The 22,533-nt window shown below is 38.6% G+C and overlaps 1 protein-coding gene across 10 annotated transcripts in view; it reads left to right on the top strand.

The window, feature by feature from the left end:
• The window catches only part of ZFAND4 (zinc finger AN1-type containing 4), a 60,885-nt gene extending 48,393 nt beyond the window's left edge, over positions 1-12,492 (top strand). For all 10 annotated transcript variants that reach the window (XM_003816759.4, XM_063607663.1, XM_063607662.1 and 7 more), the window contains 4 exons: positions 1,612-2,766; positions 4,093-4,147; positions 9,830-9,950; positions 11,518-12,492. In XM_003816759.4, coding sequence (XP_003816807.2) covers positions 1,612-2,766; positions 4,093-4,147; positions 9,830-9,950; positions 11,518-11,653 — 1,467 coding nt within the window. In that variant the 3' untranslated portion in view covers positions 11,654-12,492. The remainder of the gene's footprint in view (positions 1-1,611; positions 2,767-4,092; positions 4,148-9,829; positions 9,951-11,517) is intronic.
• The last annotated feature ends 10,041 nt before the right edge of the window (positions 12,493-22,533 follow it).

The following is a 22,533-nucleotide window of genomic DNA, read 5'->3' as shown; positions in this document are numbered from 1 at the left end:
AGCATGGAGAAATTCAGTTTTAGGCAGCTGTCATTAATTTCGACAGCCCAGAAGTCATATCCTTAATTTTTGAAGAATTTTTTGCGGGATAAAGAATTACAGATTGGGCCAGGCGTGGTGGCTCACACCTGTAATCCCAGCACTTTGGGAGGCTGAGATGGGTGAATCACCTGAGGTCAGGGGTTCGAGACCAGCCTGGCCAACATAGAGAAACCCCATCTCTACTAAAAATACAAAAATTACCTGGACATGGTGGTGGGTGCCCGTAATCCCAGCTACTCAGGAGGCTGAGGCAGGAGAATTGCTTGAACCCGGGAGGTGGAGGCCTGAGATTGTGCCATTGCATTCCTGCCTAGGTGACAACTCTGTCTCTAGGATAAAAACATCTATAGGAGCCAGCTCATCTTTCCAAGGTTTCTTCCTTCTTAGCTCCTCTAATTTTTCTTGCCTCAGTTGGTATCCACTGAATTATCCAGCTTTTCTTATATTTTCATATATTTTATATCTTCTGTAAGTGGGAGCATTGGTATGTCATAAGGTATTCCATCCCATCCTCATGCCTGCTTGCTACCATTTTTGCTTATTTTTAAGAGCTAGATTTCTTGTGTTTAGTTCTCAACTTTATTCATAAGATCTTGAATTTTTGTGGTACTTTTTAAAAAATCTACCGTGCCAGAGGGCACCAAGACCATCCCAGGTGTGATGGTTTGCTAGGAAGATTCACAGGGCTGTAGTATGTTGTTGTATATAGTTGTACTTATTACAGCAAAAAGATACAAGGCAAAATCAGCAAAGGTAAAAGGTGCATAGAGCCATGTCTGGAGGAAACCAAGTGCAAGCTTCCTAGAGTCCTCTTTCAGTGGAGTCTCATGAGATGTGCTTAGTCCTCTATCAATGAGTTGTAACAATATATGTGAAATGTTGTTTACCGGGGAGGCTCATTAGAGACTCTGTGCCCAGGGATTTTACTGGGCCTCTTCATTGTAGGCACCCTCTGCCTAGCATTTGCGGTTCAGACTCCCAAAAGGAAAGCAAGTGTTCATCATGAACTATATTATTGCATAAATAGTTTGGCACAATGAACATCTCTTATCAGTTAGGTTCATGGGAACCCTCCTGAACCTCCTGAAATAGTTGTTCCCAAAAGCCAGCCAAAGGCCAGTGTTGCCAGCAAGTCTTTTCAAGGATAGCAGTTTAGCCCTTTTAACTTTTTTTTTTTTTTTTTAGGATTGATAACTTTTTTTCTGTGTACCAGTCCAATGAAACGTTTATTCAACATAGTAGGAAAAATTGTTGGAGATCTAAAATAGGTCAGCAATGTCATATCTAATATAATCAGTTCATTTTCTTTGTAGTAAAACTCTGAGAAACAGCAGTAAGGAAATAAAACAAAATTATTTTTCTTTAATATTCCCAGAAAAGTATACTCAGTGAAGGAAAATAGGATCTTCTCTATCATAATCTTAAGATTTTATTCTTCTTAAACATTTTAAATTGAGATAGTGAAAATGCTAGTATGTTATGGTAAGTAACATTTTCTTCCTTCGCTAATTTTTGTTAATGGGCAGAGAAAACGACTGTGTAAAGAAACTGTATATTCATTCCTTTTAGCCTAAGAAAGCTGTCAAGATAAAACCTCACCCACCTATAGCTCCTCGACCTTCTAGTGGTTCCACTGCACCATCTCGCCACCGATTGTTAAGGGTCCTCCCCAACACTGGTCAATCTTGTTCACCTGCTTTTGGGAACGCATATCTGCCCGAAATCTCCAGGAATGGAATTTCAAGTTTGGCAACTCAACTCTCTGCTGAGAGATCCATATCTTCTATCACTGGTGAATTTCTTAAGGAAGATAATAGCTGGGAGAATAACACACTGTCTCACTTCAGTAGCAACGTCAAACTACCTCCTCAGATACCCCATTTGGAGTTGGGAAATGACCAGGAGCTTGCTGACTCTGTTCTCCATCTTGGATCATCCCTGCCTAGGCAAACAAAACATTTTTTAGGAAACTTGCCATCTAGTAATGAGAACATTGTCTTACCTTCAGAAGAATGTGTAACCGAACAATCACTTCTACCTAAAGTGGGCTCACTGGCTTCATTTGCAGAAGGAAATGCTGATGAGCAGAGCAGCGGCTTAGAAGGTGCGTGCAAAGTGAATCCGGAGTTGCTACTCACTAATGCTGACAAAGGGTTGAAAGCTCCAGAGCAGCATCTCAAGCATGTTGCAGGAGTGCTGAATGGGGAATCAGTAGAGACTTCAGTTCTTAACTACCGGGAATTAAGTCCTCACAAGAATAGACTCTTGTCACCTCTTCGCTGTTCTGCACCAATGTCGCTACATAATTCTCTGGTGAAACCAGAAAGACAGTCCAAATGTTTTGAGTTTGGGAAGCTACAGCCTTCTTCTTCTCAGTCACTGGATGTTCAAAACATAACTGATTCTTCTTTCTCTAGGACTACTTGCTTTCAAGGTGTTAAAGTTGATTCACTTGGGAAAAGATCTGATGTTATTTCCAAAGTTGAGGCTCGGGATGTCACAGAAATGACTAACAAGGCTTCCAAAGAGCCTGTTGGTTGTGTAAATAATATCAGTTTTCTTGCCTCACTGGCCGGGAGCACAAGCAGAAATAGATTACAGAGCACACGTGGGGCAGGCAGGCTTCAGAACTCTGGAACTGGGCTGTCTACAAACCTCCAGCATTTTCAGGAAGAAAACTTTAGGAAAAGTTCTCCCCAGTTAGAACATACAGGAGTTTTTTTGGTCAGTATTTTCCTTTCAACATGCTCTAGTAGTTATCCTTGTAGTGATTCAACTTATTTAAAGTTTGGTTTTTGTTTACATAAATAAGGAAGGCTAAGATTAGATTATTTTCATAAATTTATCTGAAAATGTTTATTTAGTTTGTATAAAATCTTGATAGTTGAATTTTGAATGCTGTTTTAGTCCTGAAATGAGAACAGTAATTTGAACATAAGTTAATGTAAACAGTTTATCAGATATGTATGTATATGTTGAACTCCTCGAACTCCTGGGCTCAAGCAATCCTCCTGCCTTAGCCTCCTGAGTAGCTGGGAATATAGGAACATGCCAATACACCCATATTTTCAAATATGTATTAAAAATATGTATTTTTAAACGCTAAATGTTTTTAAGGTTTTTTTCCATCCCAAGTAAGAACTTTTTATTTGAGTCATCAAATTTCACTCTCTCTCTCCCTTTTTTTTTTTTTTTTTTTTTTTTTTTTGAGACGGAGTCTCGCTCTTTCACCCAGGCTGGAGTGCAATGGTGCTATCTCGGCTCACTGCAAGCTCTGCCTCCCGGGTTCACACCATTCTCCTGCCTCAGGCTCCCGAGTAGCTGGGACTACAGGCACCTACCACCACGCCCGGCTAATTTTTTTTGTATTTTTAGTAGAGACAGGGTTTCACCGTGTTAGCCAGGATGGTCTCGATCTCCTGACCTCGTGATCCACCCGCCTGGGCCTCCCAAAGTGCTGGATTACAGGCGTGAGCCATTGCACCTGGCCTTTTTTTTTTTTTTTTTTTTTGAGACAGGGTCTCACTCTGTCACCCAGGCTGGAGCACAGTGGCATAATCATGGTTCACTGCAGCCTTGACCTCCAGGGCTCAAGCAATCCTCCCACCTCAGTCTCTTGAGTCCCTGGGACTACAGGCACATGCCACCATGCCTGGCTAACTTTTATATTCTTTGTAGAGATGGGGTTTCACCGTGTTGCCCAGGCTGCTCTCAAACTCCTGGAACACAGTGGTGCAATCACAGCTCGCTGCAGCCACGACGTCCCAGGCTCAAGCAATCCTCTCACCTCAGCTTCCTAAAGTGCTGGGATTACAGGCATGAGTCACAGCACCCGGCAAATTTTACCCTCTTAAAGATAAATAATAAGCACGATATTGCTAGATGTGGAATCAGGTTCTGAGTTAATTTAATTAAACAAAAATTGGAATAAATAATTTAAAATGAAAGTCCAACAGCATCTTAGTGATAAAATACAAGTATTTCATGTTTGTTGATCATTTCTATTCTTCATTGACTCACCTCTATAGATGTTTTGTGTTTTAATTGTAGTCTACCCATGGTGTTGGAATGAATGGAAATAATGCAGCAGCAGGGAAAAGCGTAGGTAAGCTACAGATAATTTTGAAAACAATACAAGGCTGATAATTACATAATTATGCATCCGGTTGAATTTTCAAAGAGAAATGGGAAGAACCTTCTCTGTGGCATGTACAGAGTAAATTCTGTCTCTAAATGCTTTTTCCAATTAAGAATAATTATGAGAACGGACTGTAGGACATATATAAAGAATAAAACAAAAATTGAAATTGAAATATATTATCTTGGAAGAGGTGTTATCTATGTCAAAAAAATCCACAAGATTATTGAAGAATGAACATGTAGTTCCCAACCACCTTAGTTGCTGGCCACTCTAGAGCCATGTGGGTTTTGAAGAATTACCCTAGAAAGATGTCTTTCAACATCATGGCCAAACATCAGAGGTGGTGGTAAGAATCTCTTTTTGATGAACTAGTCATTTCTGGATAAAAGAAAGGGACAGTCTGTAGGGCCAGCCCTTTCCAAGGCCTAGTAGTGGAAGTGACTATAACATTAGCACTTCTTTCTACCAGTATGGTAACACATTAAAGATGCACCGGCCAGTCATTATTTTCAAGGAGGAAGGAAGCCATCTTTTTAAATGTTTTAATACCCAGACCAGGGATGGGAAACTCGTTACCAAAGATGTGCCACCTTTGTAGCCTCAAGGTTTTAAAAGATACCTTATTTGTTATGGTTGTCATGTGGGTTTTATGTTTTTATTGAAGACATTTAGGGTTTGTTTTTCATTCCTATGTAAGGCCCAAGGTTATAAAGTCATAATCTATTTGCACATTTTTTCAATTATTTTGTACTGTGGTAAAATAAACATAACATAAATTTTACTGTCATAACCATTTTTAAGTATAAAGTTCAGTGACTTTCACATTGTTGGGGATCCATCACCACCCCCTTTCTCTAGAACACTTTTCATCTTACAAAACTGAAACACTCTTCCCCCTCCCACCACCCTGGCAACCACCATTTCATTTCCTAATTCAATGATTTTTTAGGTACTCTAAGTACCTATGTAAGTGGAATCAAACAGTATTTGTCTTTTTATGACTGGCTTATTTCACTTATCAGAATGTCCTCAAGGTTTACCCATGTAGTAGCATATATCAGAAATTATTTTCTTTTTGGGGCTGATACTCTATTGTGTGTGTGTACACACACAATATACACATACACACACACACCATATTTTGCTTATCCATTCATCTGTTAATAGACAGTTGTATTGTTTCCATGTTTTACCTATTGTGAATAATGGTGCTGTGAACATGGGTGTACATATATGTCTTTGAGACACTACTTTCAATTCTTTAGAATATATACCCAGAAATGAAATTGCGGGATCAGAAGGTATTTCTATTTTAATTTTTTGAGGAACCATCATATTGTTTTCCACAGTTGCTGTACCATGTTTCATTCCATCAACAGTGCAAAAGGATTCCAATTTCTCCACATCCTTGGCAACACTTGTTATTTTCCTATGTTTTTGCTAGTAGCCATCCTAATGGGTGTGAGGTGATGTCACTGTGGTTTTGATTTGCGTATCTGTGATGATTAGTGTTACTGATTATTGATTCCCTAATTAGTGAAGTTGATTTCCTAATGAGTAGTTTCTTGTGCTTATTGGCCATTTGTAGATCTTCTTTGGAGAAATGTCTTTTCATGTTTTTTTTTTCCCCCAAACCAAACTGTATCCAGCTTTATTAAAGATACTTTCCATAAACAATCATGGTATTTCAGGCAGTACATGGACAGACAGTCGTTAACAGTATACAACAACTTTCAAACTCCCTTCTTCAACGGACTACCAAAAATCAGAAAGCCACTATAAAACCCAATGAAGTATCTGATGTTCTGAACGGGGAAAGTTTAGAGTGAGGGTTGACATTTCACATTTAGCATGTTGTTTAACAACTTTTCACAAGCCAACCCTGACTTTCAGGAAGTGAAATGAAAATGGCAGAATTTATCTGAAGATCCACAATCTAGAAATGGAACCACTGCTCTTTTGACAGGTGCTATCTCAGTGGCATCACTGGAAAGTCCAGAATGCCTGACACATTAGGAAATCCAGTTTGTCTATTTTCTCCTTTTGTTACCTGTGCCTTTGGTGTCATATCCAAGAAATCACCACCAAATCCAATACTGTGAAGCTTTTCCCCTATCTTTTCTTCTAGAAGTTTTATAGTTTTAGGTCTTATGTTTAGGTCTTTGATCCATTTTGAGTTAATATAGAGTGTAAAGTAAGGGTTCCATGTCATTCTTTTGCATGTGAACATCCCATTTTCTTATTAACTTTTGTTGAAACACTGTCCTTCCTCATTGAATGGTCTTGGCACCCGTGTTGAAAGTCATTTGATCATGTATACGAGGATTTGTTTCTGGACTGTCTACTCATTGGTCTATGTGTCTGTTTTATGCCAGTATCACATTGTTTTTATTACTGTAATTTATTGACTTTTAATGTTATAGTTGTTGTTTTTCGTTGACACATAACTCTGTCCTGCCCTAACGCACAGCTAATCTTCTTGGAAATTTGCATTACACCCATCCCTACTCACTCAGCTCTAGTTCAGTCTTCAGTGCTGGTTCACGTCTCACTGCTCTTCTGAAACTGCTATTGCCGTGGTCACTGACAATCTCCATAATTTCAAATCCATTGGATGCCTCCATATCTTTATCTTATTTGATTTTTGTGTCCTTCATTCTTGAAATAGTTTTTTTTTTTTTTAATTCTAGGCTATCACATTGCTATAAATTTTTACTTTTGTTTTAATCTTTTTTTAACCTCAGTTTTTGTTTGTTTGTTTGTTTGTTTGTTTGTTTTGAGATGGAGTCTCACTCTGTCTCCCAGGCTGGAGTGCAGTGGCACGATCTCGGCTCACTGCAAGCTCCACTTCCCAGGTTCATGCCATTCTCCTGCCTCTTCTGAGGCAGGAGAGTCCCTAGCAGCTGGGACTACAGGTGCCCGCCACCACGCCTGGCTAATTTTTTGTATTTTTAGTAGAAACGGGGTTTCACTGTGTTAGCCAGGATGGTCTCGATCTCCTGACGTTGGGATCTGCCCACCTCAGCCTCCCGAAGTGCTGGGATTACAGGTGTGACCCACCGCGCCTGGCCTTAACCTCAGTTTTCTTCTGTCCTTTTTTTTTTTTTTAACCAGCCCTCTGCCTGTCCCCAGATATATGCTTTTTTTGTTTGATTTCATTTAGATTTGAAGTATCAGCTGCTAGGTGCAGTAGAGCTGTGTAACTTGTGTAACTTGCTTCCATTTTTCTCTCACTGTAATAACTATCATTCTGAATTATCTAGAAGAGTCTATATACATTTTGATGCAAGTTTCATTGAATTGACTTCCTAGATTCCTCCATTGGTCCTCTGTTCTTTTCACTATAAGGTTTCCCTTGAAAACTGTATTTATTATTATAGATTTAGCCATTGATTTTAGGCAGACGACTACCAGCCTTGCGTCTGGAACACTGATTTATTACTTTTTGCTGCCTTTCTGTTGGGTCAGTTTTTGTAGATCCTGTTAGATGTTAGATAAAATATGAGACTAGGAAATGGCAAGCAAGTGAATTACCTCAAGTACCTTTCATCTTGTTGTGAAAAGCAACTCTTACCATCAATATGATTTTATGGGTTTTTTTCTTTATTCATCTGTTCAGTACACATTTGAGAGAAGGTGATTCGCCCCCCTTGGCCTCCTAAAGTGCTAGGATTACAGGTGTGAGCCACCACGCCCAGCCTCACAAGAGTTCTTAAATTAAAAAAAGTATGGAGAATATCAAGTTAAGCATCCCCTAAGAAAAGAAAAAAAATGAAAATGTGATTACAGTGAATTAAATTATCATCAGAGATTCTTCCACCGTTGTTTAAGGAAGAATATCCTAAGCCTGAATTTTAAAGATAGTTTCGAGTAGATTAACATTCATTGGACATCTTGTAATATATGCCTTTCTTTGGTGTCTTGTGCAAGTGCAAGTAAATATCTTTTTAAAAATATTTTAAATAATGGAATTACTCCCTCACCTGTGTGAGATGTTCTTGGTATCTCTAAGTGCACTTGAGAAAGAAAACGTTTATTAACTGAGTTGGTACCCAGGCACCATTAGGAGTCTCTCAATTGTTTCAAATTTTGTTTCTAGTTTTGGCAAGATCTGGGAGTGTATTTTAGACTGGTAATAAAGATGATTTAATTTTGCTGGGCTTGTGTACAAATTAACTAATCTCTGTTGTGACAAAAAAAAAAAAAGACATAGAACCAATTAATTGTAAATCCAATTTTTTGAACCCTTTAAGAAATTTCAGACTTTTAGCTGCCAACTAAATACCAAGCTTAGGCCTCCTAAACCTTTTTCAGTAGTGGAGAAAAGGTCCCAGCACCATTGACACTACCAGTTTTTCCTCACTCCTTCCACTTGTTCTTGCATTCTTTCTTTGCCTCTTGCTTCTTAGCCTTTGTGTGACACCAAGCACATGTGTATTTGTACTGTTACTTTATCAACTATGGGCAGGAACTTTGAGCCTCTCTGCTTATGACTGGGGTTTGTTGGCATTTTGATCAGTTCTAAAAGACATTTCACTTAGTAATTAAAGAAATCGATTTGGCCTGGCGTGGTGGCTCACGCCTGTAATCCCAGCACTTTGGGAGGCTGAGATGGGCGGATCATGAGGTCAGGAGTTCAAGACCAGACCAGACTGACCAAGATGGTGAAACCCTGTCTCTACTAAAAATACAAAAAAAAAAGCTGAGCGTGGTGGTGCGCGCCCATAGTCCCAGCTGCTCGGGAGGCTGAGGCAGAAGAACCACTTGAACCCGAGACACAGAGCTTGCAGTGAGCCGAGATTGCGCCACTGCACTGCAGCCTGGGCGACAGAGCAAAACTCTGTCTCAAAAAAAAAAAAAATTGATTTAATTCTTTCTTATATAATAACAGATGTGCTCTTATTTTTAAGGTAAAAACTCAAGTTGATACAGTAATACAGAATTCAGTAAATATTTTTGGAAAACTAGTAGTACTGTGAAATTGAGCTGTGTACTGTTAGTTACTATTATTAATATGACATTTTATGTAATTATAACGTGCTTAAAACTTTCAGAGTGCTTTTTACATATATGGATTGAGTTGACCTTAAAGTGCTTATTAACCTAGAGAGAAAAATACATGTTCTATTATGTTAAAAATAAACATATTGAAGTTTTGAAAGAATAAATGACTTGCTCATGGTTTGATTAACTGTCAGTGGTGTAATAGGACTAAGAGGCATGTTTCATGATACTCTGGTACTCCTTTTTGGTGTGAACAAACAGAATATTTATATTGCAATCATGTTCTCAGAGGTTTCATCAAATATGATTTTGAAGCAGACATTTTTCTTTATTCTCTGTCAAAATTTGGTGTACTTTATATAAACTGATTACCATTAGAAATAATCAGGAAAGTGGTGTGTATAAAAAGTTCTAAAAATATAAGTGCTAATCAGTAGAAACCTACCACATCTTAAAAGAAATAGTTCCACTGCAACTTGACCTGTAGATTTTATAAGTAATTTTAGATATAAAAATAGCACAAATTAATTTTTATGGCATAGATATTTACTTTGATAGGACTATGTTTTGTGTTTTGCTTAATAATATTTCATGTTTAGGATTTTTTGCCTGTGTTAATCAAGGTGTCCTTTCTCTAAACAGGAGAATGTACTACTCATCACCTCCCACCTGTGAAAGCCCCTCTTAAGACAAAGAAGAAAACAACAAATCATTGTTTTCTTTGTGGAAAGAAAACAGGACTGGCTAGTAGCTACGAATGCAGGCAGGTTGGCGAGCTGGAGAAGCTCAGATGCTTTCTCTGTGGTAACCCAGCTTGGGGATTATGCAAAATAAAATATTTAAATTGCCTGTTTATAACATCATTAAGATGATGTTCAATAGCTATCTTCAGTTGAACTTCTAATTGGCTGAAGTAAAGAACAAGTAGATAGCTCATGGGTTTCCAAAAGACAAAAACAGATCCTTCCTTGTCCTTTAAGTTAGGAGGTTTAAACCAATCTGAGAGTGTACCTTTTTCGTCTTAACGATGAACCTGCTTGGATTTTGTTTGAGGGGCACCTTGGAAGAACCCCTCCCTGAATATTCTATTAAAAATTTAATAAAAAAATTAAAAGTTAATATAAAATAGATGAATAATATATTTCCAAAAAAGTATGACCTTTTTCTTACTGTAATTATTTATTTCATTAGTATTGATTGATATCCTCCAAGGATGTTATGTCATATTATCTTGGATGTCTGCCCTTAGATTGGGGCTAGGCTTGAATTAAAATAACTGCTGCTGCGGCCTTTTTTTTTTTTTTTTCAGTACTATAATCATAACTCACTGGAGCCTTGATGTCTTGGGCTCAAGCGATCCCCCTGCCTCAGCCTCCCTAATAGCAAGGATTATAGGCATGTGCCATCATGCCTGGTTAATTTTTTAAATTTTTTGTAGAGACAGATCTCACTATATTGCCTAGGCTGGTCTCAAACTCCTGGCCTCAAGTGATCTTCTCACCTTTGCCTCCCAAAGTGCTGGAATTTCAGGTGTGAGCCGCCACCACACCCATCCCAATCCCTGCTTTTTAGAGTGTATTCGGTTCGAATGAAAACAACCTATTTTGCTACTAGAAATATTTTTAAAAATTCTTTCATGGCATAGTTAGGTTTTACTATTTTAATTTTACCATGAGACTGAATTCCTCAGAAATTCAGAATTCTTTTAGGTTTACTAGGTATAAGAGAAACGATGGGCATATTTATCAGCTTTTTGCAATTTTACTACTGATAGAGTTCTATACCCTGTTTCATTTTTTTTTTTTTTTTTTTTCTTTTTTCTTTTTGAGATTGAGTCTCGCTCTGTCACCAGGCTGGAGTGCAGTGGCACGATCTTCCTCACTGCAACCTCCACCTCCTGGGTTCAAGCGATTCTCCTGCCTCAGCCTCCCGAGTAGCTGGACTATCGATGCACGCCACCACACCCGGCTAATTTTTGTATTTTTAATAGAGATGGGTTTTCATCATGTTGGCCTGGATGGCCTGGAGATCCACCCGCCTCGGCTTCCCAAAGTGCTGGGATTACAGGCTTGAGCCACCGCGCCTGGTCTACCCTGTTTCAGTCAATAATGACTTCTTTATCATAAATTGTCATATTCATAGATAATTAACTTGTTCTTTTTGGGGGTATTTATGCTTGTTTACGAATGGAAGGGAAATGTCAGCAGTGAAATTGCTAAAAAGAACCAAAGGGCCCCTGTTGGACTACCTGAAGTCAAGCTCCTGTCTCCCAGACAGATGAGCCTTTCATAGAAATACAACTATTCACATAAACTTTTTTTGTGCTTTAGATGTGGAAACAACTTCTGTGCATCTCATCGTTATGCAGAAACTCATGGCTGTACCTATGATTACAAGAGTGCAGGGAGGAGATACTTGCACGAGGCAAATCCTGTGGTTAATGCACCAAAGCTTCCAAAAATCTAACTCTTCCTCTACATCTTACTGTTCTGCCTGGGATTCGTATTATAATGACAGAAGAAATATTGTTTAGACTATTATTTTTGTTCGACTCTAAAAGATTTGCCAAATAACAAAAGCATACAATGCATACTGTTGGAGAACAAGAATGCTACTGTATTTTACATCTTTATTTCTTGGTGAAACAAAAGTTTTAAAAGTAGTTTTAAAAACTTTACACTGGAATGATTTAGCTTTGTTATTGCATGTCTTGTGTTAAGTGTTTTGTATATGATATTGCAGTTTTACTAGGCAAATCTTCAAAAGATGCACTTTAGGAAACGAAATATTTCCTAAATAACCAGCCTTCCACATTGTACAGAATGAGCAGTCATGTAATGAATGGCTCTACTCAGATTGACCATATGGGTTTTTTCTTTTTCTTTCTTTTATTCTTCTCCTTCTTTTTTTTTCAGAGGTGGGATGGGTGGAGATTTTTTAAAAATCCCATGTGTGAAAGTTTACTGGCTTTATTAGCAAGTTCCTTTTTACTTCAAGCTACTTTTTATAAAAAAGAACATTTTTCAAGTGTGGTTTTTAACAGATAATACATTTCTTCCACATTCAGATTAGTATTCAGACATGAATCCATTCTATAAAACACATCGTGTTCATGATAGTGTATATTTTACTACTTTTTGAATGTTAATTTTAAAATAGAAGATGTCCCACTTGCCATTAAATGTAGAAGCCAACTTTTTACCTTTTGAAATATGGCTACATTTAAAACAAAATCTCACAGCTCGGTTTTTCTTATTTGTTGAGTGCTATTACCAGGAGAAATTCAAATAAATATTCAATTTCATTATGAGTTTTATTATTTATTTATAATAGTTTTTCTTTTATAAATAATTTTTCTTTTATAAAACCATTTAATTAAATGAGTGATTTATTTTACGTGGATAAAATAACTATCAGCATAAAAATATTCTTTTAGGATATTAAGGACCCTGTTCCCCAGGTGTAACCAGAAACCACTAAGGCATTTGGGAGGCCACTTGCTGTATAGAAGCTCAGTTCAGACTGATGCTGAACCCTGGTAAACAACTAGCACCTAACCCAGGTAGACTCTGCAGCCCTGGGGTAGCAGACTCTGCTAAGAGTACCAGAAGGCTGACTTAGGAGCTGTGAGGGGCCCCTTCCTCTACTTAAGGTTGAATGAACCGGAGAGCTCACTGCCCCTGCTCCTGTAAGAAATGAAATGTTGATGGAGACAGATGCCTTCAGACAAAGAGGGCAGTACATTCATAAGAGGGAATGGCTGAAAGTTAGCAGAGGAGCTATGCAAATGGGGGTTGAAGGCATGCTTTTTAAGAAGGGTGGATATAAGTAGATGAAAAATACTTTCATCTGTGTTATGAATAATTTAGTATTTCCTCCTGTATCAAGAAGACACGTGTTTTAGACACTTAAAATATAAGAACTGCCTTACAGAGTTAGACTGCTGAGAAATGGACCATAGCATATTTATTCTGCAAACAAATATGAATGCTTAGGGCCTACTTGATGTAGTGTGCTATGCTTTTTAAACCAAGACTATAAGTAGAAGTAAGTCTCATTCTAAGTTTTACTAAAGATTGTGGTGAAAGTTAAGTCTTTTTACTAGTTTTCAATAACTGACAGCTGAACTATTTTAATTCAACAAGTTATATCATTATATTGAGGGGCATTTCTTTATGCTTTAAATTCTTACACAGACACATTCCAAATTTTAGAGACATTGTATCTGTCTTTGCATTTCCAGTAATTAGCAGAGTAGATTGCCTGTAGGTACTGGTTAAACATTAGTTGAATAAATGGATGCATTGGACAACTTAACCATGATTTTTTTTTTTTTTTTTTTTTTTTTGAGATAGAGTCTTGCTGTGTCACCCAGGCTGGGTGCAGTGGTGCGATCTTGGCTCACTGCAACCTCTACCTCCTGGGTTCATGTGATTCTCCTGCCACAGCCTCCCGAGTAGCTGGGATTACAGGTACCCACCACCATGCCTGGCTAATTTTTGTATTTTTAGTAGAGACGAGGTTTCACCATGTTAGCCAGGCCAGTCTTGAACTCCTAACCTCAAGTGATCTGCCCACCTTGGCCTCCCAAAGCGCTGGGATTACAGCCATGAGCCACTGCACCTGGCCCATGATTTTTAAAAAAAGGCATTTATATTGTTTTATTTAGCTAAGCCCATTTTATGTAACGAAGTTCAGTTTCTGGATTTTTTTAAAACAGCATTTAGTTTTAACAGCACTAAAAGTTTTAAATTTTTAACTTTTGGCTATGTGGAATATTTTCAGCTTATATTTAATGTAATCATTCTAAAAAGGGAAATCCAAATACTCAGGTGTCCTTAAAATCCTATCAGTGTACGTGTAACTTGTGGAGACAATTATTTTTTAAAAGACAGGAATTCATTTTCTCATATATGTTTAATGTGATTTTTCTTTTTTTTTTTTTTTTTTAGATGGAGTCTCACTCTGTTGCCAGGCTGGAGTACAGTGGCATGACCTCAGCTCACTGCAACCTCTGTCTCCGGTTCAAGTGATTCTCCTGCCCCAGCCTCCTGAGTAGCTAGGACTACAGGTGCGCACCACCATGCCCAGCTAATTTTTATATTTTTAGTAGAGACAGGGTCTCACCATGTTGGCCAGGATGGTCTCAATCTCTTGACCCCGTGATCCACCCGCCTCAGCCTCCCAAAGTGCTGGGATTACAGGCATGAGCCACCGTGCCCGGCCTATGTTTAATATGTTTTTAAGCCATCAAGACGAATACTCAAATTTTGCATCTAGTCATGTTTTTCAAAGTGTAAGCCGTCTACCACTCCTGGAACGTGAGATAATTTTAGGTATTACGTGGGTGAACATTTGTAATAATTATATATTTTAATGTATTGGAAAATGTAAGTATAAGCAGTTTAAGTTGAAAATAATGTAAAATAAATTGATTTAGGTTAAAAATGTTGGTTTAAAATTGGCAAGGATTAATATAGCAAAAATCATAAAAATAAAACAATGAAATTTAAGGAATGAAGGCATGATATTTTAAGTTTTCTTTGAAAATTAAGTTAAACTTTTGAAATGGTTGGTGAAACTAATATACATAGCTTTAGAAAAACTAAGGGTTAAAAAGTAAAATTTTATCATAGACACCCCCCTCCAATTTCTTCTAATAATCAATTTTAGTTTTTCTAGTTGTTACCATCATAACACTAGCCAGTATATTTTAGACGTTATTTTATTCTACTCTACTATTAAAAGTGAGGAATTAGCTTAACAACACATTACCTCAATACTTCCTAATTTTTGTCAGTGTATTAGTCTTTTCAGGCTGCCATAACAAAGTACCATAACCTACAGAAATTTTTCTCACAGTTCTATAAGCTAGAAGTCTCAGATCAAGGTCCAACAGGGTCAGTTTCTGGTGAGGGCTCTCTTCCTGGCTTGCAGACAGCTGCCTTCTTGCTTTGTCCTCACATGGCCTTTGTTCAGTGTGTACACACAAAGTGGGTTGTGGGTGGGAGAAGAGCATGAGTGCTATCTGGTGTTTCTTCTTATAAGGACACTAGTCTTGTCAGATCAGGGCCCCACCCTTATTACTTAATTTAATCTTAATTACTGTCTTACTCCAAATACAGCCACACTAGGGGTTAGGGCTTCAAAGTGGGAATTTTGAAGTGGGGGGCACATGCGTTCAATCTGTAACATACTGTCCGTGGCCTGTCAAAATCTGTGTTCTTGTCACATGTAGATATATTCCCTTCCATCCCAATCACACTAAAAGTCTTAACTTGTTTAAGTATCAACTCTAAAGTCTAAAATCCAAAGCCTAATTTAAGCATAAATCAGGTATGGCCGAGACTTTTGGTACCACTCATTCTGAGGCAAAATTCCTCTCCAGCTGTGAACCTGTGAAACCAGACAATATGCTCTTCCAAAACACAATGATGGGACGGGCATAGGAAAGACATGCCATCTCAGAAAGGAGAAACAAGAAAGAAAAAAAGGATGACAAGTCCCAAGCAAGTCCCCAAACCTGGCAAGGCAAATCCCATTAGGTCTTAAGGCTCTAGAATTATTCTTTTTGGTTTGATGCTATGCCCTCCAGGCCCACTTGCACTGTCACCCTTATGGCACTAGGCCTCAGCCTTGTCCCTGAGGCATTCGGCAGTGGGATCCTGGCCTCCCCTGAGTGAAAAGGCCCCACCCTTTGAAATGGAGGAGGAACTAGCCCTGCCTCTTAGGCCTGTGGTGAGAATGGCAGGCTGTGGTTCACGGACAGTATTTGAATCACTTTTGGGGCCATTCTTCACTTTTTAAAAGGGTAGCTCATGCTCACAGCCAGATAGCTCTGTTGTCTGTTTCTGTAGAATCTGAGAAGTTCTATAGCCTTCTTTCATTCCATTCTGATTTTTCGTGTCCCCTTTAGTCCTGGCTGACAGTATCTCTGCTGGTACAATCCCATCTCTATTCTTGGCTTCTGCTCAGGTGGCTGATTAAATCTGTAGTTCACACCCACACTAATGTTATCAAATGGTTGTTCAGCCACACCTTTAATGTTCTCTTCAAAACAAGCTTTCTCATTTCTTTGCAATGTGGATAGGCTTGAGAATTTTCTATATCTTCAAGTTCTAGTTTCTTTTTGCTTAAAATTCCTTCGCTTTATCTCCTTGCATTTTAAGTGGTAGAGAAACCAAGTTGCTCCTTCAATACTTTGCTTAGAAATCTCCTTAGCTAAATTTAGATCCAGTTTCATTGCTCACAATTTGTGCCTTCCACAAAACACTAGAACACAACTATTTATTTATTTCTATTTTATAACAAGAATCTCCTTTGTTTCTATTAACCTGTTCTGCATTTCTACCTAAGACTTCACCACACGGGCCTTTAAAGTCCATCATGCCCACGAACATTCTGTTGATGATGATATATGTATTCTGTAAGAATATGGAGGCTTTCTCTCTGGCTCTCCTCTTTTCTTTCTGAGCCCTTATAAGAGTTACCTTTAATTCAATCACCTGTTGGACCATAGCTATCAACAGTCCTTCAGGACACTATAGACTTTTTTTTTAGCATGCATGTTAAAACTCCTCCAGCCTCTCACCATTACCCAGTTCCAAAGCCACTTCCACATTTTTAGGCATTTGTTACAGAAATACCACTTTTTGGTACCAAAATCTGTATTTATCTGCCACAACAAAGTATAGTTGGTCCTCCATATCTAAGGGTTCCACATCTATAGATTCAACCAACTGGGTATAAAAATATTTCACTTACAAAAGGATATTTGCATATATGTTGAACATGTACAGACTTTTTTTCCCTCTCATTCTCTAAATAAGGCAGTGTAATTACAAGAGGATGGGCATAGGTTATGTGGAAATACTATGCCATTTTATATAAGAGACTTGAGCATCCATGGATTTTGGGTTCTACAGGGGGTCTTAGAACAAATCCCCCATGGATACCAAGGGACGACTGAGTGGCTTAAACAACAGAAATTTGTTTTCTCACAGTTCTGGATTCTAGAAGTCCCAAATCAAAGTTCAGCAGGGTTCTTTGTGGGTGAGGGCTCTCTTCCTGGCTTGCAAATGGCAGCGTCCTTGCTATGTTCTCACCTGGCCTTTCCTTGGTACATGTGCAGCAGAGTGAGGGGCAGTGGGGAGACAACAAGCTCTTCAGTGTTCTTTCTTATAAAGATATCAGTCCTATTAGATTAGGGCCCTCCTCTCATGACCTCTTTAGCCTTAATTACTTTCTTACTCCAAATACAGCCATGCACGGGTTAGGGCTTCAACATAGAAATTTGTGGGAGGGGGGACAAACATTCAGTCCATAAGTCAGTTATTTCAAATTCCCTATTCTACTGCAGTTAGACTAGTCCATGTTACCATAGCTTTTACCTGAGCTATTGCAATAGGTCCCTACCTAGGCTCCCTGAATTACTTCTATGCCCTTTACAACCTGTTTCTACACTTAGCCAGAGTGAGCTTACAGAAACAAAACTTTGAGCACATCAGTGTTTGAAATATTTCAGGACTTCCTCTGTTCTTAGAATAGACCCTGTGTTAACTGTTTGGCCTGCTATAACAGAATACTATAAAAACAACAGAAATGTATTTCTTACAGTTCTGGAGACCGGGAAGTCCAGTATGAAGGCACTAGCAGATCTGATGTCTGGTGAGGGCCTACTTCTTCATAGGTGACCATATTTTCATCGTGTCCACATGGTGGAGGGCACAAGGGGCCTCCGTCCTGGGTCTCTTTTATAAGGGCTCTACTCCCATTAATGAAGGCTCTGCCCTCGTTACCTAATCACTTCCCTAAGGCCCCAACTCAAAATACCATCACACTGGGAATTAGATTTCACCCTAATGAATTCAATGAGTTTTGGGAAGACATAAACATTCAGTCTATGGCAGAGCCAAATCTTTAACCTTTTCTCTTCCTAGTAAGGCTTCTGTTGTCTAGCCCACTCTTACTTCTCCAGCCTCATCTTGCACTGTTTCCCTAGGCTTCCTGGGATTTGCCCACATTCACTTCCTTTTAGCTTTTCCAGCCTGTTTTCTCTTGTTAACACCCACTCTTCTTTCAGATGTCAACTCCATCATTACTTCCTGAAGGAAGCCTGCCAGGATATATTCCTATCTAGGTCAGTGCCTTTCCTCTTGAAACCATTTTCCTTCCCTGAAAGGAAATCCACAACAGGTTTAATTGCGTGAGCCTTTGAGTTGGACAAGATGGCAAGTCCATGAAAGCAGGAATTGCTCTCCTGCCCATCTATCCATCCATGCTCCCAAGCCATCACCAGGCATTGTGCTTAAGCCCTCAATAAATATTTGTTGAATGAATGAAAAAGCTTTTAAGAATGTACTAAGTCTCGGCTGGGTTTGGTAGCTCATGCCTGTAATCTCAGCACTTTGGGAGGCAGAGGCGGGTAGATCACCTGAGGTCAGGCATTCGAGACCAGCCTGGCCAACGTGGTGAAACACCATCTCTATTAGAAATACAAAAATTAGCCAGGCGTGGTGGCAGGTGCCTGTAATCCTAGCTACTCAGGAGGCTGAGGCAGGAGAATCGCTTGAACCCGGGAGTTGGAGATTGCAGTGAGCCAAGATCATGCCACTGCCCTCCAGCCTGGGTTACAGAGCGGGATTCCATCTCAAAAAAAAAAAAAAAAAAAAAAAAAGGCGTGGTGGCTCATGCCTGTAATCCCAGCACGTTGGGAGGCTGAGGCGGGTGGATCATAAGGTCAGGAGTTCGAGACCAGCCTGGCCAGCATGATGAAACCCACGTCTCTACTAAAAATACAAAAAATTAGCTGGGCGTGGTGGTGTGCGCCTGTAATCCCAGCTACTCGGGAGGCTGAGGCAGGAGAATCGCTTGAACCCAGGAGGTGGAGATTGCAGTGAGCTGAGATCGTGCGAAGACTCCATCTCGAAAAAGAAAAAAAAAGAATGTACTAAGTCTTTTTAGTGATCTATCCACTTTAAGTAGTATATGTTAGCCCTAAAGCATATTATGTTCTGTTAAATTATAGCCTTTTCTGCCTTTTTTTTTAGGTTGACTTAAAATCTGACACTAATAAAGTTAAAATATTACATTTTTAGAAATATTTACTGAAGATCTAATTATGAGAGTATGATATCTTTTCTGTAATCCAAGATCACTAAACCTGTGATAGGCAAAGGTTCATTTTCTAAACATAGAGATAAAACTGATTCCCCTTAAATTCCTTCATTTGTCTAAAATTATGCCATAGTTTATTTTGCTTTTTAATTTCTTTTTTTTTGTGAAGCTCATGGGTTTTTGTTTTCCCATTACTTTTCTTGTTTATTAATGTCATTGGAAAAATAGACCTGGATCTTATCATCAGATTAAGACTGTCCCTATTAAGGCTACTAATCATATAATTAGTATATTGAGAATTATTCTTCTTGAAGACATTCTTCACATAATCACTTGACTTTTAATTTAGTATTCTTATAATTTATGTTGAAATACTTTCAACTTTATAGAAAAGTTATAAGTGCAGAAAAAGAACTTTCTTGGTCCCCAGCTATTAATATTTCACCATATTTGCACTCTCTGTCAGCACGTGTTTAGCAATTACCGTTAGCCTTTTTCTGAATGAGAGAGTAAGAGGCAGACATCATGTGCATCCATCTCTATGTATTTCTAGTATGTGTTTTCCCTGAACAAGGACACACTCTTACCTAACTCCTCCTTTCTTTCTTTTTCCCCCTTCCTTCCCTTTCCCTTCCCCCTTCCCCTTCCCCCTTTTCCCTCCCCCATCTAGTCCCCTGGGAACTGGCTTTTGTTTATAATTTCTCATATCCTCCTCCACTCCTCAGGTTCCCTCTCTACCAGCCTCAGAGTATCCTTCTTTGCAGACTTGGGGGTTGGGAGGTAGAGTGGGATCCCAGTTTTAGGGAGAAGAGGGTCTCCCTTAGGTGACATGCAGCTTTGACTTCTGTCTCCCTGGCTTTGGGAAGCCATGGGAACCAAAGTCACACTACTTGGTTTGTCACATGTACATAGGACACAGGATTTCAGTGCTCTGTGTTCCACTTCGGATGCATGCTTTCACTTAGATTTTATCCCAGTGATTCTTGAGAATTGTCCCAGTTCTTTGATTCTTTAAGCATATATACGTTTAAATTTTTTTATCCAGCATTTTTAGTTTGAGGAGTGGCTCAATTAACCTATTCAGCCTTATTCCTAGAAATTTTTTATTTTAATTGAATTTTTTATTTTAATTGAATTTTTTCCAATTCATTCTCTTGGATTCTTTGTCAGTCATAATTTCTTTCTTTTGTACTGTTGGTTTTTCTCAAATGTTTGAGAATTTTGTACATAGCGAGGAAGTAAGAATATGACCGATTAGCATGGGTGGGGCCTAAGGATAAGAGTGGAAGTATTGCTTAACTTATATGTACTTGGTCACTATGCTTTATTAGGTAATCTTTGCAAATTTATTCATTCAGATGTTTATGGAGTGCCTCCCAGGTGCAAGGGACTGTAATTAGTGTTTGGAATATAGTAGTAAATTAGGTGGAGTTTACATTGCAATATAGGCAGACTTTAAACAACTAAGTGTGTCATTATATAATTATAATTTTGATAAATATTTTAAAGGGGAAGTGTGCGGAGCTATGCAAATATGAAACACAGGCACCTGACCTAGTACAGGACTCCTGAAGTTGAAACTTCTGAAAGAGTAATGAAAATTAGCTAGGAAAGTGGTGAAGGAGGTGATGGGGGAGAGGCCTAGGACAAAAAATATATATAGTTGGCCCTTCATATCTGTATTAGTCCATTTTCACGCTGTTGATAAAGACATACTCAAGACTGGGCAATTTACAAAAGAAAGAGGTTTATTGGACTTACAGTTCCACGTGGCTGGGGAGGCCTCACAATCATGATGGAAGGTGAAAGGCATGTCTCACATGGCAGCAGACAAGAGAAGAAGAGTTTGTGCAGGGAAATGCCCATTTTTATTCATTTGTTATTATTATTATTATTGAGATGGAGTCTTACTCTGTCACCCAGGCTGGAGTGCGGTGGCACAATCTCAGCTCATTGCAACCTCCCCTCCAAGATTCAAGTGATTCTCACACCTCAGCCTCCCGAGTAGCTGGGACAACAGGCATGCGCCATAATGCCTGGCTAACTTTTTTGTACTTTTAGTAGAGACTAGGTTTTGCCATGTTGGCCAGGCTGGTCTCAAACTCCTGACCTCAAGTGATCTGCCCACCTCGGCCTCCCAAAGTGCTGGGATTATAGGTGTGAGCTACCACGCCCGGCCAAAACTCCGTTTTTAAACTTCCAGATCTTGTGAAACCTATTTATTAGCATGAGAGCAGCAAGGGAAAGACCCACCCCCATGATTCAGTTATCTCCCACTGGGTACCTCCCACAACACTTGGGAATTATGGGAGCTACAAGATGAGATTTGGGTGGGGACACAGCCAAATCATATCAATATCCATGGGTTCCATGTTCATGGATTCAACCAAGGATTGAAAATATTCGAAAAAAATAGATGGTTGCATCTGTACTGAACACATACAGAAGTTTTTTGTCATTATTCCCTAACATAACAACTATTTACATAGCACTTATGCTGTATGAGGTATTATAAGTAATCTAGAGAAGATTTAAATTATACAGGAGCATGTTTGTAGGTTATGTGCAAATACTATACCATTTTATATAAGAGACTTAAGCATCTGTGGATTTTGGTATCTGTAGGGGATCCTGGAGCCAATAGCTGACAGATACCAAGAGACAACTGTATATTCTGAAGGACTTTTTCCTAGTCAAACTTTATTCTCTATTTAGGAATGGGTGCCCTGCTGAGTGACTTCAGCCTATACTTCATTGATCAGAATCTGTTAAAAGGGTAGCCTTTCCATTATAGCAGTTTCAATCAAGGGAGAACAAGTTTGGAAAAAAAGATTGAGCTAATGATCTACAATATCTGCTACAGAAGATGATTTGATTCCAAAAGAGTATTTAAGGTTTGTTGAGATAGAAAATATAAAGAACAAAATCCTAATGAAGAGAATGCAGGAACACTAAATCAGCCCCAAAACTCATATCCAATTTGTCCAAGAAAGAAATGAAACATTTTATTATACACGTAGAATAGAAAAAAAAGAATAAGGTTGAGGTTTTAGTCTATATAGTATTTTAAAATTATAATCATATGTTTAGTATTTAATGATATTCAATTCTACTTTACCACAGCTAACATCTGTCAATAGAATTACTTATAAAACAAAGACCTTAAGGGGAGAAAATGTTGATAAAGGATAGGATAAATACAAATAGACTTTAGTCTTTAATAAAAAGAA

Source organism: Pan paniscus, chromosome 8, assembly GCF_029289425.2.
Source record: "Pan paniscus chromosome 8, NHGRI_mPanPan1-v2.0_pri, whole genome shotgun sequence".
Taxonomy (NCBI): domain Eukaryota; kingdom Metazoa; phylum Chordata; class Mammalia; order Primates; family Hominidae; genus Pan; species Pan paniscus.
This window is presented reverse-complemented; position numbering and strand designations above follow the sequence as displayed.